Source organism: Oncorhynchus masou, chromosome 16 (assembly GCF_036934945.1).
Source record: "Oncorhynchus masou masou isolate Uvic2021 chromosome 16, UVic_Omas_1.1, whole genome shotgun sequence".
NCBI lineage: Eukaryota > Metazoa > Chordata > Actinopteri > Salmoniformes > Salmonidae > Oncorhynchus > Oncorhynchus masou.
The window spans coordinates 19756178-19776978 of record NC_088227.1 but is presented as its reverse complement, the minus strand read 5'-3'; the positions used below and the strand labels follow the sequence as shown (position 1 = coordinate 19776978).

Below are 20801 nucleotides of genomic sequence, written 5' to 3'. Positions count from 1 at the left end.
ACTGCTCTCTGTCTCGGTTACGGCACATGTAAATTTAGTTATTCCACGTGGACTTCTTGACAAGCACTTTTCACACAACCCGTTCTTAATGAATCTTTACACCATGTCATGTGTGGGACAAATCTCCCTAGCCCCGTTTATACCTGATTCTAACTTGCGTCCTTTGTCTGGATCTTGTCCACATTCTGATTGTGCGCACATTTTTAGACAGGTGTGGACAATCGAAAATCACATTGTGATCTGATTATGATCAGATCATCCTGTCCGCCTCAGGAGGTAGTCAGACATGCATTGTGTCTTGATATCTTACAAGTGTAGACGGATCTGGACAGAATTAATATGTGTCTTACATTAAATAAATATAACATATTTTGAAAGAATAGCAGTGAAATAATCTGCTTAAAGGAAGGGACCAGGACATCTAGTCACAATGCAAACACAGTGGATGGATAACAGACACATTTTAACCATATGTAGACACATTTCTGGAAATATGGGCACAATCAGAATGAAGAAAAGATCAGGACAAAGGGACCAATGTTAGCACCAGGTATAAACAGGGATCCTGTCTCTTCATCTCCCTGTTCTGCATGACCAATTTTCATCTAATAAGAGCCTGTTCAGACATTAGGCCACAAGCACAGGAAGATGTAAGGTACATGTAAGGATGTACATGGCAGCATGCTTTCAGATCCCCCCCCCCCCCCCCCCCCCCAGAAAGGAGAAGTGCATGGTGTTTTTGTCTAAGAATATACCTTTTCTATGGCGTGTTAAATACGCAAGCAAGATTATGCTCAGAATATAAACACAACCGTTCACATGACGACTGACAGGCACAGAGTCAACAGCACCCTAGCACCACGACAACAATACATTTTTTAAATGTAACATTTATTTAACTAGGCAAGTCAGTTAAGAACAAATTCTTATTTACAATGACGGCCTACTGGGGAACAGTGGGTTAACTGCCTTGTTCAGGGGCAGAACAACAGATTTGGACCTTGTCAGCTCAGGGATTCAATACCGAAACCTTTCAATTACTGGCCCAACACTCTAACCACTAAACTACCAATAAAGCATAAAATAACTTAGAAGAACCACAACCCTAGATGAGGCAGTCATTTCCAACATGGCATTGTAGCAGATGAAGTGTTGTTAGTATGTACTTCTATAGCTACAGTTTGGCCACCAGCATAGATCAAAACACATAGAATGTCAACACTCCCAAGCACTGGGAGTATAAATAGAGATGATTCTAATGCTATACATTTAACTAGGCAAGTCAGTTAAGAACAAATTCTTATTTACAATGACAGCCTACCCTAGCCAAACCCTAATGACGCTAGGAAAATTGTGTGCTGCCCTATGAGAATCCCAATCACAGCCTGGAATTGAACCAGGGTCTGGAGTGATGCCTCTAGCACAGAGATGTAAAAGCCTTAGACCGCTGTGCCACTCAGGAGCCCATTATTCTGAAGAACACCTCCCACACATTCAACCCAAAGTAGCTTACGCCACAAAATGCACCATTGGTCAATTACTGTATAAAAAACTGTTGATTTCCTCTGAAATAGTTACATCACTGAAATAGCACCAGGCTCTTTTGTTTTCTAGATGCAACTGTTGCCACCTAGTGGCCAAACTGCACAATAACAAGCAGATCTTACACGTAGATGGAAGGTCGGGGGGCATTTGAAACATTTCATTTCCACAAACACAACTCTGAGAGCGTGTCAGAGCTACAGGTCAGTACAAGCACTAGATATATACATATAAAATACCAGTCAAAAGTTTGGACACACCTCCTCATTCCAGGGTTTTTCTTTATTTGTACTATTTTCTACATTGTAGAACAATAGTGAAGACATCAAAACTATGAACTAACACCTATGGAATCATGTAATCAAAAAAGTGTTAAACAAATCAAAATGTATTTTATTTTTGAGATTCTTCAAAGGTGCCTCCCTTTGTCTTGATGACATGCTGCCAGATGTGTTATTTCATAGTTTTGATGTCCACTATTAGTCTACAATGTAGAAAATAGTACAAATAAAGAAAACCCTTATATGAGTAGGTGTGTCCAAATGTTTGACTGATAATGTATATATGTGTTTGTGTGTGTATAACAACAGAGCTAAAACATAAAAACTAGAAAATAAGAGAGGAGGTGGTGCGGTGTGGCTGTGGGAGAATGATGATGATCTTATCGAGTTTCTTGGGTATTTATTCCCCAAAGCAGGAGGACTTCCTTATTTAGTAACGCTTGGCCTGAGTCAGGCTGCTGGCAGGGAGCCTAAGAAACGTTGTTGGTCTGGAGAGTTGGAGGCTAGGAGAGGGGCCATGCATAAAACCCACCCACACATGTTTGCATACTATTTGTATATCTACAGCTGTACAACATTTTGGATAATTCTTTACATTTTGTGTGCTTGTTGACATTTAAAACATTGATTGAAAGGAACTAGCAACATAGGCATTTTGCTGCACATGCCATAACACCTGCTAAACTGTGTAGGCAACCAATACAATTTAATTTGACATCTTCCTCGCTCTTTCTCCTCTCTTCGCCTCTCCTCCGTTTCTTCCGCTACCCATATTTCCACCTGTACTCGGCGCAACATATTGTAGCCAATGGCTGACGTGTGTAACAGGGTAACCCTTTCTGCCTGTCATCTTGTGAAGTGTCGCTATAACAGGGCTCAGGGCTCATTGTCAGAGACGACAACAGTGACAAGGCAAATCTGTCATGGGGCAGGATGGCATGTCAGCTGTCATCAATTGAACTGGATGTAATATGTTTAGAACATTTAAAAAAAATGGTATGTTCTATGAATGTTACAAAACTACGAGTAAAGAAAAGGCTTTGAAGTTAGTTTGCGCATACAGTTTGCTGGGAAGTACAGTTCTGTGAATAAACACATCCTTCAACAGAAGTTGGTCATGAATGAACGCAATCTGTCTAGAGAGCTGGCAAGGCTATGCTGTGATGTGTTGTGATGGCTCTCTCCCAGACCTGTGTTTTATTACTGTGGTTTTATAACAGCTCTGGGGGTGGAGGAAGAGATATGTCCCCCTCAGATTGACTGATGACAGGCTTTATGTGGCCCTGGTGATACATGTTTGACTGGGCTGCCTACAGGAATCAGAAGAGGCTACTGTAAGAGCTTGTGTGTGTGTGTGTGTGTGTGTGTGTGTGTGTGTGTGTGTGTGTGTGTGTGTGTGTGTGTGTGTGTGTGTGTGTGTGTGTGTGTGTGGGGGGGGGGGGCTCTTGTATTGCTACCCTTGTGGGGGGGGGGGGGGTACCAGAGGTCCCCACAAGGAAAATCGTCCCTCGTGGGGACCTTTCCCAGGTCCCCACGAGGTCAAAGGCTATTTTAGGCTTATAGGTTAGCGTATGTGTGTGTGTGAGGCAGGGGGTGAGGCAGGCAGGGTATATGAGCGAGAGCAGAGATCAGGTTGTGGGAATTTCCCTAGATGGTTATGAATCACTGTGGTGATATGCCCAATTTCCTCCTGGGATGGGAGTATCACTGGTCTGTATGAATCACACGTCCCCTACTGTAAACGACAGTCATATCAATAAATTGCCCGATCAATCAAACAGAGAAATCGATGAGGTCAATTTGTAGAGGTTTGGGTTGCATTTGAACTAATTCCATTAATGCCATTCAATGGTCCTAGCTGACTGCCTTAGTGTGAGGGACATCACGTCTATGGTAGAAAACACCCAAGATGCATGCTGATGTCAGAACATATTGGGTTCCCGGGTTCTGACAGTAGGCCAATGAGCATGAAAACAATGTAAACCATATGCCATGGCCATCTCAGTCACCAGATCTTAACCCAATTGAACACTTATGGGAGTTTCTGAAGTGATGCCTGAGCAGCCATGTCACCCGTGATACAAGTCAGTAGTCTACATCCATCCATGTCTGAGGACATTGAAAGATGACATGGAAACCAGCCATTAGGGGCAACAGTGAGTGCTGTTAACTTCATGTAGGTTTTGGTTTTGCTAAAGTGTTGTGGATGGGGATGGTGGATATGCGTAAGCATTTGCCTCTGGTGCCAAAAGGTTGAATGTTCAAATCCAGCAATAGAAGTTGTTTTTGAGATTTTGGTTTTAAACCTAACCCAAACCTTAACCATTCGGAGTTAATGCCTAACCTTAACTCTAACCTTAAAAATGCAGAGTTAATGCCAATGTAACCTCGCCCCTACCTAGGCTCGAAACAGGGAACCTCTGCACACGTCGACAACAGCCACCCACGAAGCATCGTTACCCATCGCGCCACAAAAGCCACGGCCCTTGCAGAGCAAGGGGAACAACTACTTCAAGGTCTCAGAGCGAGTGACATCACCGATTGAAATGCTATTAGCGCGCACCACCGCTAATTAGCTAGCCATTTCACATCGGTTACACCTAAACCTAACCTTAAACACTTAGAAAGGTGACGTTTGCAGCAACTTTCGAAATGTGATGTTTGAGAAACATAGATGAACGTCTAATTCTGACGTGAGACTGTGAGAGCTAGTTGGCCTGAGACAGCGTTTTCCAGCACTATCCACAAAACACCAATTATGACATTTCCCATAGAAAAAAGGTGTTGCATCCCTCCAATAGAGTTCCAGACACTTGTAGAATATATGCCAAGACTCATTGTAGCCCTTCTGGCTCGTGGTGGCCAAATGGTCTATTAAGACACAATGTTGTTTAATTTATTTTTGCAGTGGCCTGTACATCACCAAGTATTACCTTTACTTTACATTTTGTACACTCCATACAGATTCTGGGCCAACTGTACGCATGTGTTGTTTATTCAGTGATACCACTGAGAAACAGAGCATCTGCTGGCAGAGAATACGTCTTGCGCATTCCCAGAGCCAACAGCATCATGGGAAACAGAGAGTGGAATGCTGGAGACCCACTTGACAGAAACGCAGAGGAATGTGGAAATGTATGTCACACCTCTATGAAGCCTTAGACGGAGAAGCAGAGCTGTGTCCTCACCAAATCCACAGTGTAGATGAAGCATTGTTTCCCATTACATTCCCTCACATTCTCTGGTGCAGAAAAGGAACATATGATAGGTGCTGTGAAAAGGAATGATATTAGACATCTATGTCAACCAGTGATGTTGAACAAAACTCCTTTGCTATTAGTGGTATTGTAAATACAAATGAGTCTCTCCAGGCCAAGGTACCATGATACTGTAGGTGCACACTACAAGGATGAGATGGTGAAGATGCATGAAATGAGAAACGACAACCGAGACCTTGCATAGTCAGGGTATCAGTGGCACCATTGTTGACCTGAGCAGTCTCCTATTGTCTTTTAATAAAGTTCAGAGCGCTGCCTACTGGCCTGTAATGTCATGGTTGAAACAATAACCCAATGCTTTTTTCGCACGGGGGTTTTGAGATCAAATCCCAACTGTCTCTGTGTATCACTGTCTTACCATCACAGTATTGAACAACCAAAGAAAACCAAGCATTTGAGTATGTTTATATTAGTTGGTATCTCCCGCACGGTTATAAAATTATTTAATATCCACTACCCTAACCTCAGATAGCTTAAAAATACAGAATACCACTTTACCGTCTTCCAATCAGTAATGGAATGCTGTGTATTGTCTGTCGCTGCCTGAAAAGATCTAGCATGAAAGCCCGTTCTACCAGGAGAGAGAATGACTTATTTGGAGAAAAGGGATCCATTAGCCTGCTATCAAAGGCAGGGAATTCCACCAAGACACATTTAAAGGACAAATACTGTAACAATAGCCTTTTTACTGTTGACTCAAAAGAGATGATGTCTGTCTGTCTGCTGTTATGGAACAGAGATAGAGAGGACATCCAAGGACAACCATTATCCTGCATGCTACATTCATATCAAACTGAAATGTGTTTTCAGTCTGGTTGCATGTGGAATAATAACATCCGAGACACAAAATACACATTTCTTTATGTAAATTTCTTATTATACCTGAGACAATATATCTTAGGACAACTGTGAGGCAAAGTCTGCCCACCCATGACAAGTCATACGGTTTCCTAATACCTTTGAGCCCTGCCCTGACGACTAGAGCACGCAGTCAGCTTTGTCTCTATCATCTCTCCCGCTCAGCACAATCGCTGACCCCTCCCTGGCCATCGCTATCGTCCCCTCTCTCAAAGCCTCTGTGTCCCTCAATGGCACCTTTTGTTCAAGTGATGTTGCCATTGCAAGTGCAGAAGTACCAGAAACATCTCCACAATAGATCTGCATATGAGGAAAAAAATAGCAGGTTCAATGGGAATGGCCGAGCAACAGCTCTGACCGATCAGGACAAGAGAAAGCCTTTTAAACCTTGAACAAAATTCAGTACAAACACAGTTGTTCATTACATACTTTGTTTATTGAGGGTGACACTTATTTTTGCTGTTCTGTACACCAATGTGATTTTACAGTTTTTTGGGGGGCAAATTGGATAACAGTTAAGTGGTCTTTACATTTCACAAATGCATTGAATATCTCTCTTTGTGAAAGTAATGGTAGTCTCCAATGAGGATGTCATACTCTTCACAATCCAATCTTTAAACACCATCAAAGCTTATGCTATAATCTACGGTATATGTCTATTGTTCTATTATTTGTATCTTTAAAATCCCACCATTTAAATGGTTCATACAGCACCACTGGTCACTGTAGCCGTGTCTCCTCCTGACATAACTTGTACCAATTACCTTCACTTCAGCTCCACGTGCACACCAAGATACTTGCTTAAAATGGACAGTATCTATGGCAACTGGCCCAGAAGGATTTAGTGAACAAAACATTGATGTTTCACAAAAACAACAACCAATGAATAGTCATACAAAGTCACACTATTAATGTTTGTGTGTGATGAGAGTCGTTTAAATATGATAGACATATCTGAAGAATGATACACAAGGTATCCATGCAGAATATTACTGTATATAAAACAAGATCATCTCCACTTGCCAAAAGTCTTAATAACATCACACCCTATACAACCGTGGAGGGCTTAACAGACACCGATACCATCTTCAGACTATTGAAGTCTACTAGTCAAGTGAGTGGTTAAACAGCTGATAATATACACAAAAAGGAATAAACTGCACATTTCACTTTTTCATAAAAACCACTGAACACTGAATATTGCCCCAGACAGGATAGATAGTCCTTAGCACATGGTACAGTACTGTACATACAGTTGGCACATATTTATATTCTATTGTTATATTCTCTATTTTCACAGGACGCTTCGGGGTGTAGAAAACGTCTTTCCATCGATATTGACGTGCTCCTCATTCTACAAATGAGCTGTGAAGTGGAGCAGCAGCAGTTGTAGCAGTAGGCGATACGGTACAGTAGGTAGGGTAGGGTTAAGCCCGTGACTATCATCCTGCCTTGGCTCCCCGCCCAGTGGTGAGGCCTCCTCGCAGCTCTTTCTCTGCCCCAGTTGGCCGGGGGGATGCTAGGAGACAACTGTACATCCAGGCTTAACGTTTAGCTGGGCTCAAACCTGCTGGGGAGCCCCCTGATCCCTATAGCCTGGAGGAGAGACAGGACACAGTGAGGTTACAGGTCGATAAGTAAACCGGTGAACACACCACCTGAACACATTGAGTGCAACGGTGCAGGTGAGCCCTGAACAGCCTGAGCAAACTGAGTAAAGCCATGCAGCAAGCTGGAAAATGCTTAATAGTGAAACATGAATATATAAGAGAACGAAATTTGAATCTATACTGAAGAATCTTATTGAAAAATCTTCCCAGACATGCACTGCTGAGAGTATAGCGTGCTCTCTGATCTGTGATGCTGCTAGTTGCAAAGCATGCTGTGACGGAGTCAGGGACAGTGCTGAGGACATTCAGGGCACTCCCAGCTATTTCTCCATTCCGGTCCTGCCAATGACGCCCGGTATAACGAGCATGATGGAGGACAACAAAGCCGAACAGTGTGAGAGACAGCCAGAAGGGAGGTGGTGGGATGAACAGGAACATTATCAGAGGTGGAGTCGATGGAACAGGAAAGAAGCAGTGGTGTCAGCGAGTGAGAGGAGGCAGCAACATGTTGGTGGAAACACAGAGACTGTGTAGTATTACACATACAGTACGTACCATCAGAAACTTTCATCCGTTTAGGAGGACAAGCAAAGAAAAAAAAAAAACAAGAGAAATGAGTTTTGAAACCATGACAAGCTACAGGTGTACTGCACAGTGGCACATCGTGTTCCAGGAGATGTTCTGATAAAGACTATTATAGTGAAAAACACGGTTGAAAAACATCCCTCTTTGATATGGAAAGAAGACGAGACAGAAGATAGGACCCAGAGCTCAGTGGTTAGATTCAATAACAGGGTTGATAATAACAGCATGAAAATGCTCAACAGTGTTCTGGGAGCAGTCTTTCCCTCCCACACACAGAGCAATTAATACCACACTGTTATCTTGACAAAGACCTCTTCTCTAGGCAAACAATAGTAATTGTCATGATTCCAATGAATCCATCCCCTTATGTGGCTCGGAGGGAGAGAACTATAATAATGTAATCCAAGATATATATCTAAGAAATATCAGTGGGATCCACGGGGAGAAAGAACTATGTAGCTAATGTAGCCTCATTTTAATAAAATACTGACTCAAGTGATAACATAAAGCAGACACAAGAGAGGGCAAGGGGAAGAACAGGGTTTGTTTGTTTATTTGGGTCCCCACTAGCTTTTGCAGAGGCAGAAGCTATTATTCCTGGGGTCCACAAAAAACACAGAGCATGACAAGTAACAAAACACTGATACACTGATAGACAAGGACAGTCACACAAATGTAAAATACACAACAGCAGCACTTAAAGTTGTCCAGGGCAGCTCTAGCAGGGCAGAAATTTGACAAACTGACTTGCTGGAAAGGTGGCATCCTATGACGGTGCCACGTTGAAAGTCACTGAGGTCTTCAGTACAGACCATTCTACTGCCGATGTTTGTCTATGGCGATTGATTGCATGGCTGTGTGCTCGGATTTATACACCTGTCAGCAACCAGTTCGGCTGAAATAGCAACATTTAGTAATTTGAAGGGGTGTCCATATACTTTCTGGCCATGTAGTGTACAATAATATAAAAACATTACATGTACAACAACAAAAAACAATATGTGTGTGTTTGTGTGTTTGTCCCCTCAAAGTCCCAGCCGTTCTATGAGATGTTCTTTAATATTTTTTTAAAGGTCATTTTGCTAGTTGCTTGAGTAATTGGACATGAAAGGAATTCCATGCGATCATTGTTCTGTATAATACTGTCTGTTGCCGTGAATTCATTTTGGACTTGGGGACTGTGAAGAGACACCTGGTGGCAGGTCTTGTGGGGTATGGGTGAATGTTATTTGAATTTTTTTATTTTTTTACCTTTATTTTACTAGGCAAGTCAGTTAAGAACAAATTCTTATTTTCAATGACGGCCTAGGAACAGTGGGTTAACTGCCTGTTCAGGGGCAGAACAACAGATTTTGTACCTTGTCAGCTCGGGGATTTGAACTTGCAACCTTTCAGTTACTAGTCCAATGCTCTAACCACTAGGCTACACTGCCGCCCCAATCTGGAATTTCATTACATGAATAGCTATCAAAAAAACCAGATGAGAAGCAGTTCATCGCTCGTCAACCCTCAACCAGGAAAGACTGGCATGCACGTTGCTGATGTTCGTTCTGTATGTGCAGTTAAGGGCAAGGCGTGCTGCTCTGTTTTGAGCCAGCTGCAGCCTTGCTAGGTCTTCCTCTGCACTTGACCATATTATCGGACAGTAATCAAGATGGGAGCAGACCAGAGCCTGAACAACTCGCACAGATGACTTTTGTGTCAAAAACACAGAGCATATTTTTACAACAGACATACCCATCCACATCTTCACAACAACTTTGTCAAAATGAATTGACCATGATAATTGACATCCAATGTTATACCTCAAGAGTTTAGCTTCCTCAATGCTCACACCCTTTACCCACAACTCCAGTTGAGGTTTAGGTCTTAGAGAAGGTTTTGAACCATATACAATGTGTTTAGTTTTAGATGTATTTAAGACCAGCTTATATTAATCACCCATTTTGATACTGACTGTAACTCCTTGTTTAAAATTTCAGTGAGCTCACTGGCTTTGGGTGCTGACATGCAGAGAGTAGAATAATCCACATACATAGTCATTTTAGCTTTGTGTAAGACCAGTGGCAAATCATTTGTAAAAATAGAGAAGAGTAACGGCCCTAGACAACTGCCATGAGGTACATCGCACTGTACATATCTGATGTAAGAGAAGCTCCCATTGAAGAACACTCTCTGGGTTCTATTGGATAAATAACTCTCCAACCATGTGACGGCAGGTGATGTAAAGCTATTGCATGCAGGTTCTTTCAATAACAACATGATCAATAACATCAAAGGCTGTACTGAAATCTAATAATACATCTCCAATTATCGTATTATCCTTTTATTGTAACCAATCATCAGTCATCTGAGTCAGTGCAGTACAAGTGGAGTGCCCTTCTCTATAAGCATGCTGAAAGTCAGTAATTAACATGTTCTCTGAAAAATAGCATTGTATTTGGTCAAACACAATTCTCTCCATCATCGTACTAAGAGCAGGCAGCAAACTGATGGGCAGCTGCTAGAGCAAGCAAAGGGTGCTTTACTATTTTTAGGTAGTGGAATTAGCTTCCTTCCAAGCCTGTGGACACACACACTCCTTTAGGCTTTGGTTAATGATATAGCAAATAGAGTCTGCTACAGTTCCATTCTCATTAGTTTCCCATCAAGGCTGTCTATACCTTGTGGCTTATCATTATTGATGGATAACAATAGTTATTCCACTTCTCCCACACTAACTTGTCCAAATTCAAAACAGCAATCCTTTTCTTTCATTATTATATGTTTTTGGCTCCCGAGTGGCGCAATTGTTCAATACGTCATCAATCCAGAGGGCTCTAACAGTTCTCACAGTTAATTTCTTAACAGGTGGATGCTTGTCAACAAATGAAATGAATAATTTTACAAATACCTCCAGTGCTGCATCTGGATTGACTTCCTCATACACATCAGACCAACATACATTTTTTAGGGTCCTGAGAAAACATTTTGTATGATCTCTTATAAAGTACTTTAGGCCCAACCTTTGGCACTTTGGCTTTCCTTGTTATTGCCTCAATGTTATGGTCACCGCAGCCAATGGGAACTGATTTGCTCTTTTGCAAAGTTCTGCAGCAATAGTGAAGAGTTGTATTTGTATTTATTATGGATCACCATTAGCAGCTACTCTCCCTGGGGTCCAGCAAAATTAAGGCAGTTTATACAATTTTAAAAACATGACAATACATTCACAACACACTATGTGCCCTCAAACCCCTACTCCACCACTACCACATATCTACAGTACTATATCCATGTGTATGTGTGTGTATAGTGCGTATGTTGTTGAGTGTGTATATGTTTGTGTTGCTTCATAGTCTCCTCTGTTCCACAATGTGTTTTTTTATCAGTTTTTTTAAATCTAATTTTACTGCAAGCATTAGTTACTTGATGTGTGATAGAGTTCCATGTAGTCATGGGTCTATGTAGTACTGTGCACCTCCCATAGTCTGTTCTGGACTTGGGGACTGTGAAGAGACCTCTTGTGGCATGTCATGTGGGGTAAGTATGGGTGTGTCACGGCTGTTGAAGGAGGAGGACCAAGGTGCAGCGTGGTGAGCGTACATATTCCTTTATTTAGAAACAAGACGCAGAACAAAACAATAAACACTACAAAACAAACCGTGAAGCTAAAGGCTATGTGCCCTAAACAAAGTTAACTTCCCACAAAGACAGGTGGAAAAAAAGGCTACCTAAGTATGGTTCTCAATCAGAGACAACGATAGACAGCTGCCTCTGAGAACCACACCCGGCCAAACACAAAGAAATAGAAAACATAGAACATAGAATACCCACCCCAACTCACACCCTGACCAAACCAAAATAGAGACATAAGGCACCTGACCACACGACTGAACAGTAGTCAAGGTGCAACAAAACTCGAGCCTGTAAGACCTGCCTTGTTGATAGTGTTGTTAAGAAGGCAGAGCAGTGCTTTATTATGGACATACTTCTCCCAATCTTAGCTACTGTTGTATCCATATTTTTTTGACTATGACAGTTTACAATCCAAGGTTACTCCAAGCAGTTTAGTCACCTCAACTTGCTAAATTTCCACATTATTCATTACAATATTTAATTGAGGTTTAGGGTTTAGTGAATGATTTGTCCCAAATACAATGCTTTAAGTTTTAGAAATATTTAGGACTAACTTATTTCTTGCCACCCACTTCGAAATTAACTGCAACTCTTTGTTAAGTGTTGCAGTCATTTCAGTTGTTGTAGTAGCCGACGTGTATAGTGTTGAGTCATCCGCATAAGTAAACACTCTGGCTTTACTCAAAGTCAGTGGTATGTCTTAGTAAAGATTGAAAAAAGCAAGGTGCCTAAACAGCTACCCTATGGAATTCCTGATTCTACCTGGAATATGTTTGAGAGAATTCCATTTAAGAACACCCTCTGTGTAATGCTTTATCTACATTATAGCAGGGGGTGTAAAGCCAAAACGCATACATTTTTCCAGCAGCAGACTATGATCAATAATGTCAAAAGCTGCACTGAAGTCTAACAAGACAGCCCCCACAATCATTTTATCATCAATTTCTCTCAGCCAATCATCAGTCATTTGTGTAAGTGCTTTGCTTGTTGAGTGTCCTTCCCTGTAAGCGTGCTGAAAGTCTGTTGTCAATTTGTTTACTGTCAAATAGCATTGTATCTGTTCAAACACCATTTTTTCCAGAAGTTTACTAAGGTTGGTAACAAGCTGATTGGTCAGCTATTTGAGCCAGGGGGCTTTACTATTCTTGAATAGCGGAATGACTTTAGCTTCCCTCCAGGCCTGAGTTGCACACACATTCTAGTAGGCTTAAATTGAAGATGTGGCAAATAGGAGAGGCAATATCGTCTGCTATTATCCTCAGTAATTTTCAAACTGTGAAGACTATTTCTTCCTAACAAAGACAGCCAACTTCGCCAAAGGGGGATGATTTAACTGTCATGTCTTATTATGTCTGTTCCTGTCCTTTCTCTTCACTCTGTCTCTCTCTGCTGGTCTTATTAGGTTACCTTCTCTTTCTCTCCTTCTCCAGCTGTTCCTCATCTCCCCTAACTAGCTCATTCACCCTTTCCCCACCTGTTCCCTTTTTTCCCTCTGATTAGGTCTCTATTTCTCTCTCTGTTGCTGCTACTTTCGGTGTCAGATTCTCGTTTGTGTTTCTCATGCCAGAAGCAAGCTATCGTCTCGTTTGCTTCCACCTAGTCCTATCCTGTCGGAGTCTGCCTGGCAGGTGCATCCTGCACTCTACTAACTATCTTTTGTTTGCACCGTGTCCAGTTCATCATATGCTACGTGTGATCAGCTACCACCGTTCCTCTGTGACCCGCACCGACCCAGAGCGACCTGCAGCCTGTCGCCGCTACCCAGCTATTCTTCAGAGGGACTTTATGTTTTCATTTGTCACCCTCTCTGCGGGTATTCTATTGTGCCATTGACAACGTCGGAAGAGGATCTATGCCATTCCTGTTTTTCATTAAAAGAACTCTGTTTCTGTTAAACCGCTTTTGGGTCTTCACTCAAGTTCATAACATTAACAAAAGCGCATTTGCAAAAAAAGCACAATCGTTGCACGAATGTACCTAACCATAAACACCAATGCCTTTCTTAAAATCAATACACAGTAGTATATATTTTTAAACCTGAATAATTAGTTATTCACTTCTTTTGTTAGCAGGCAATATTAAACTAGGGTAATTGTGTCACTTCTCCTGCGTTCATTGCACGCAGAGTCAGGGTATATGCAACAGTTTGGGCCGCCTGGCTCGTTGCGAACTAATTCGCCAGAATTTTACGTAATTATGACATAACATTGAAGGTTGTGCAATGTAACAGGAATATTTATACTTATGATAAAATACGGAATGGTTCCGTATTTCACTAAATAATAAATGTTTTATTTTCAAAATGATAGTTTCCGGATTTGACCATGTTAATGACCTAAGGCTCGTATTTCTGTGTGTTATTATGTTATAATTAAGTCTATGATTTGATATTCGATAGAGCAGTCTGACTGAGCGGTGGTAGGCAGCAGCGGGCTCGTAAGCATTCATTCAAACAGCACTTTCGTGCATTTGCCAGCAGCTCTTCGCAATGCTTCAAGCATTGTGCTGTTTATGACTTCAAGCCTATCAACTCCCGAGATTAGGCTGGTGTAATCGATGTGAAATGGCTAGCTAGATAGCGGGGTATGCGCTAATAGAGTTTCAAACGTCACTCGCTCTGAGACTTGGAGTAGTTGTTCCCCTTGCTCTGCAAGGGCCGCGGCTTTTGTGGAGCGATGGGTAACGATGCTTCGAGGGTGGCTATTGTTGATGTGTTCCTGGTTCGAGCCCAGGTAGGGGTGAGGAGAGGGACGGAAGCTATACTGTTACACTGGCAATACTAAAGTGCCTATAAGAACATCCAATAGTCAAAGGTATATGAAATACAAATGGTATAGAGAGAAATAGTCCTATAAATACAATATCACCTACAACCAAAAACCTCTTATCTTGGAATATTGAAGTCTCATGTTTAAAGGAACCACCAGCTTTCATATGTTCTCATGTTCTGAGCAAGGAAATTAAATGTTAGCTTTTTTTATATGGCACATATTGTACTTTTACTTTCTTCTCCAACACTTAACGAGTATTATTTAAACCAAATTGAACATGTTTCATTATTTACTTGAGGCTAAATTGATTTGATTGATGTATTATATTAAGTTAAAATAAAAGTGTTAATTCAGTATTGTTGTAATTGTCATTATTACAAATAAATAAATTTTCTTTTAAATCGGCCGATTAATCGGTATCGGGTTTTTTGGTCCTCCAATAATCGGTATCGGCGTTGAAAAATCATAATCGGTCTACCTCTAATTGACAACACTTTTTTCACCTCTTCCACTCAGACTTTATGGAATTCAGAAGTACAACTCTTGTCTTTCAAAATTTAGTCAAATATACTTGGATGTATAGTATCAGCTTTGTTGCTGGCATGTCATCCCTAAGTTTGCTTATCTTGCCAATGAAAAAGGCATTAAATTAGTTGCCAATATCAGTGGGCTTTGTGATGAATGAGCCATCTAATTCAATGAATGATGGAGCCGAGTTGGCTTTTTTATCCCCAACATTTCAATTAAGTGCCTCAAAGCTTTTTACTATAATTTTTATATAACTGTTTTTTTCATAGTATAGTTTATTTTTCTATTTATTTAGTTTAGTCATATGATTTCTTAATTTGCAGTCCATTTGCCAATTCAGCTGGGCCGCCAGACTTATTTGCCATACATTTTGCCTCATCCCTATCAACCATACAATTTTTCAATTCCTCATCAATCCAAGGAGATTGAACAGTTTTTACAGTCATTTTCTTAATGGGTGCTTATTAATAACTGGAATAAGCAATTTCATAAATGTGTCAAATGCAGCATCTGGTTGCTCCTCATTACACACCACAGACCAACAAAAATGATTGACATCATCAACACATGAATCACTACAAAACGTATTGTATGACCTCTTATACACTATATTAGGCCCAGCCTTTGGAACTTTGGTATTCCTAGATATGGCTATTATATTGTGTTCACTACATCCTATAGATTTGGATACTGCTTTAAAGCAAATGTATGCAGCATTTGTAAAGATGTGATCAATACACGTTGATGATTTAATTCCTGTGATGTTTGTAACTACCCTGGTAGGTTGACTGACAACCTGAACATTATCAAGCATTTTACACATATTATCCAGATACTGACTGTTAGCACTTGGTGGTCTATAGCAGCTTCCAACACGAATGGGCTTTATGTGAGGCAGATGAACCTGTAGCCATATTACTTCAAAAGTATTTAACAATAGATCGTCTCTAAGCTTTACAAGAATGTGGTTCTGAATATAGATCGCAACATCGCCCCCGTTGCCATTTCTGTCTTTTCGGCAGAGGTTATAACCATGTATGCTACCACTGTATCATCAAAGGTAATATCTAAGTGAGTTTCAGAGATAGAATATACATTTTATCTGTTACAAGCAAGTTATTGAGTTCATGGACCCCGTTTCTCAGGCTGCATATGTTAATATGAGCTATTTTCTAGCACTTTTCTGGGTTGCTTGATTGTTTTGATGCTTTACTGGGAAGCTTATCAGAAGTAGACTTGCTCATGTTATTTATATTGGAGCTGATTGTGCAGCTCACCCTGCACTAAGTGGTCTTCCTATTAGGGCATACTGCCTAGGTGCTAACAGTGTAACTCTGGTTCATAGGTATTCGGTGCAATTAGGGGCACATAAAATAATAATCATAACGCAGCATTATGACGACTCATTGTCACAATGGTAGGGATTAACTGAGCTGGTCTTGGATCATTGAAAAGTCATTTCAAGGCTGTTTCAACACAGCCTTGAAATGTATGGCCAGAGTCCAGGAGCCACGATGATTTGGATGGACTCTGTCATTCCTGTGGAGTATCTTCTGTTTCCAGAAGGTGTCAAAATTATCTATAAAAGTGACTCCAGCAGAGCTACAATAATATTTTAGCCAGATATGTAATGCCAACAGTCTGCTGAATCTTTGACACCCGCAACCCAACGATGGTACTGGACTTGAAATGATTTGGCCGTATTTTGGAGTGTTTTAATACTAAAATTAGTTTTTTTGAATCAGTTTTCAAATGTTCTGAGTTGGCCCTCCTGATGTCGTTTGACCCAACATGGACTACGACAGTGTCAGCTCCCAGCATCTGTGGTAGAACAGTCGGAAGCAGCCTTGTTATGTCCTATACTCGTGCTCCTGGGTAGCACAGGGTTTTTGCCTTGGGAACCGAGATGTTTCTCACCATAAAGCTGCCTATGATGACAGCTGGTGATGTTGAATGGGCTGCTCTCTCAGGCAGCCTCACGGTCTGATGAGGGTGGGAGCTCAGAGGATCTGAACCCGAGGTAGAAGCCACCGGAGAGGGAGACAAAACCGAGGACGAAGACGCAGGTACCCCCGGATCCGATTTTGAATGGAAATCCCCCAATGAAGAAAGCGCCGGAACCTCTGGATCCAGGGCGGCAAAGCTGTTTCTGCTCTGTATCAGATCAGGGTTGAACATCTCCGAGGAGACCCCGATGACAAAGGATGCCTTCTTCGACTTCCACAGCGAGTGACTTACCTCCATGGCTGGTTGGTTGGGTCGAGAAAACAGCTCCGTTCTCCAGGGAAGGTGGAGACCCCTTCGGGGATAGAACCCTGCTGAGCACCGGCCAGTCGGCTGTGGAGAGCCGACATGGGGGCGAAACTTCCACCAGAGCGGCATCCGGCTACTGGGGTGGAAGAAAAAGAAGGCATGCGTGGAATCCCTGGCAGTTTGTGCAGGTTTGCTACTTGCTTGCTAAGAGTAGCCACTTCGCTCCTGTAGTCCTCCGCAAGCAGTTGCTACATTGAAAGTCAGCACAGTCCACATTGTCCCGGGAACAAAGCAAAGTAGTGATGTTGGGTGAGCGGACGGGTGCAGCAGCGATTGGTTGAAGAGCATACATTTAGATTTACTAGTATTGAAGAGCATTTGGAGGCCACGGAAGGAGTGTTGTATGGCATTGAAACTCGTTTGGAGGTTTGTTAACACAGTGTCCAAAGAAGGGCCAGCTGTTTACAGAATGGTGTTGTCTGCGTAGAGGTGGATCAAGGAATCACCCGCAGCAAGAGCGACATCGTTGATATATACAGAGAAAAGAGTAGGCCCGAGAATTGAATCCTGTAGTACCCTCATAGAGCCTGCCGGAGTTCCGGACAACAGGCCCTCCAATTTGACACACTGAACTCTATCTGAGAAGTAGTTGGTGAATCAGGCGAGGCAGTCATTTGAGAAACCAAGGCTGTTGAGTCTACCGATAAGAATACAGCGATTGACAGCGTCGAAAGCCTTGGCCAGGTCGATGAAGACGGCTGCACAGTACTCTTTTATCGATGGCGGTTATGATATAATTTAGGACCTTGAGCGTGGCTGAGGTGCACCTGTGACCAGCTCGGAAATCAGATTGTACAGCAGAGAAGGTACAGTGGGATTCAAATGGTCAATGGATATAGGTCTGTAACAGTTGGATATAGGTCTGTAACAGTTTGGATCTAGAGTGTCACCCCTTTTGAACAGGGGGATGACCACAGTAGCTTTCCAATCTTTAGGAATCTCGGACAATACGAAAGAGAGGTTGAACAGACAAGTAGTTGCAACAATGGCGGTGGATAATTTTTGAAAGAGAGAGTCCAGATTGTCTAGCCCAGCTGATTTGTACGGGTCCAGGTTTTGCAGTTCTTTGAGAACATCAGCTATCTGGATTTGGGTGAAGGAGAAGCTGGGGAGGCTTGGGCAAGTAGCTGCGGGGAGTGCAGAGCTGTTGGCCGGGGTTGGGGTAGCCAGGAGGAAAGCGTGGCCAGCCGTAGAGAAATGCTTATTGAAATTCTTGATTATCGTGGTTTTATCGATGGTGACAGTGTTGGGAAGAGGTGCTCTTATTCTCCATGGACTTTACAGTGTCACAAAACTTTTTGGAGTTAGAGCTACAGGATGCAAATTTCTGTTTGAAAAAGCTAGCCTTTGCTTTCCTAACTGACTGTGTATATTGGTTCCTGACTTCCCTGAAAAGTTGCATATCACAGGGACTATTCGATGCTAGTGCAGTACGCCAGAGGATGTTTTTGTGCTGATCGAGGGCAGTCAGGTCTGGAGTGAACCAAGGCTATACCTGTTCTTAGTTCTACATTTTTTGAAAGGGGCCTGCTTATTTAAGATGGTGAGGAAATGACTGTTAAAGAACAACCAGGCATCCTCTACTGACGGGTTGAAGTCAATATCCTTCCAGGATACCTGGGCCAGTAGATTAGAAAGGCCTGCTCACAGAAGTGTTTTAGGTAGAGTTTGACAGTGATGAGGGGTGGTCGTTTGACCGCGGACCCATCACGGATGCAGGCAATGAGGCAGTGATCGCTGAGATCCTGATTGAAAACAGAAGAGGTGTATTTGGAGAGCAAGTTGGTCAGGATAATATCTATGGGGGTGCCCATGTTGACAGATTTAGGGTTGTAGCTGGTGGGTTGCTTGATCATTTGTGTGAGATTCAGGGCATCTAGCTTAAATTGTAGGACGGCCGGAGTGTTAAGCATATCCCAGTTTAGGTCACCTAACAGAACGAACTCTGAAGATAGATGGGTGGCAATCAATCCACATATGGTGTCCACGGCACAGCTGGGAGCTGTAATTTTTTATATTAGAAGCTCGAACTGTTTGGGCATAGACCTGGAAAGTATGACAGAACTTTGCAGGCTATCTCTGCAGTAGATTGCAACTCCTCCCCCTTTGGCAGTTCTATCTTGATGGAAAATGTTGTAGTTGGGGATGGAAATTTGAGAATTTTTGGTGGCCTTCCTAAGCCAGGATTCAGACACGGCAAGGACATCAGGGTTGGCGGAGTGTGCTAAAGCAGTGAGTAAAACAAACTTAGGGAGGAGGCTTCTGATGTTAACATGCATGAAACCATGGCTTTTACGGTTACAGAAGTCAACAAATGAGAGCGCCTGGGGACACACAGGCAGTGGAGGTAAACCTAGGCATTGAGTGACGATAAGAGAGGTTGCATCTCTGTAGGAACTAGTTATGCTAGGTGAGGTCACCGCATGTGTGGGAGGTGGGACAAAAGAGCTATCTGCGGCATGTTGAGTGGGACTAGGGACTCTGCAGTAAAATAAAACAATGATAACTACCCTAAACAGTATACAAGGCATATTGACATTAGAGAGAGAGACATAAAGTGAGGCATAAAGCAATCACAGGTGTTGATTGGGTGAGCTAGCTAAGACAACAACGGGTAAGACAGCAACAGCTAATCGGCTGACAACAACAACAGGTAAAATAGCGTTGAATAGGCAGAGAGGGTTAGTTAACTACACACAGGGTCTGAGTTCGAGGCTGACAGATAAACCAAATAAACTAAATGGAGTACAGTGATTAATCAACAGTCCAGCAGGCATCAGCTATGTAGCCAAGTCATCATAGGGTCCAGTGAACAGAAATAGATGAAACAGGGAAGCCGTTAGGTAGTTGTTACTACGCTAGCCGGGAGATGCGCCTGTCTCGAGGCTAACTGGTGCTAGCTTTGGGACAAGGGTGTCACCGACGTCCGGCAAAGGCCAGTTGAGGGCACATCGGACGGAATTATATCGGCAGATCAGTCATGATGGATCGGCACTATGATGACGTCGCGTCCCGTGCTAAGATATGATCGATACAAGTGGATGTCGCAGATCCAACACTATTGGTATGCACTCTAGTCGAGTGAGCGATAACCTGGGTCATATTATAGGCTTTAGTCACAGTTAGAAGCTTCCTATCGAGAGGATACCTAGTTGCTAACCAGTCAATGTTCAGGTCATGCAGAAAATAGTCCTCCCTGTTAACATCACACACACTATCAAGCATTGAACATATATATATATATATATATGTGTGTGTGTGTGTGTGTGTGTGTGATGTTGGGCTGAAGCTACAGACCCGGAAGCTTGACTCCCTCAGTCATTCCAGGCTTTTGGGAGGGAGGGTGGACAATGAGCTTGCCGTAGCAGATGTAAGCAATGTCCCCACACCCCCTGGCAGCTTTTATAGCTGAGAAGT

General features: G+C 42.4%; 1 protein-coding gene across 1 annotated transcript in view; it reads right to left on the bottom strand.

The window, feature by feature from the left end:
- Positions 1-6379: 6379 nt before the first annotated feature.
- Positions 6380-20801, bottom strand: part of LOC135557617 (protein stum homolog) — a 41164-nt gene continuing 26742 nt past the window's right edge. The window contains exon 3 of the mRNA XM_064991057.1: positions 6380-7555. Within this exon, the coding sequence (XP_064847129.1) occupies positions 7521-7555 (35 nt within the window). The 3' untranslated portion in view covers positions 6380-7520. The remainder of the gene's footprint in view (positions 7556-20801) is intronic.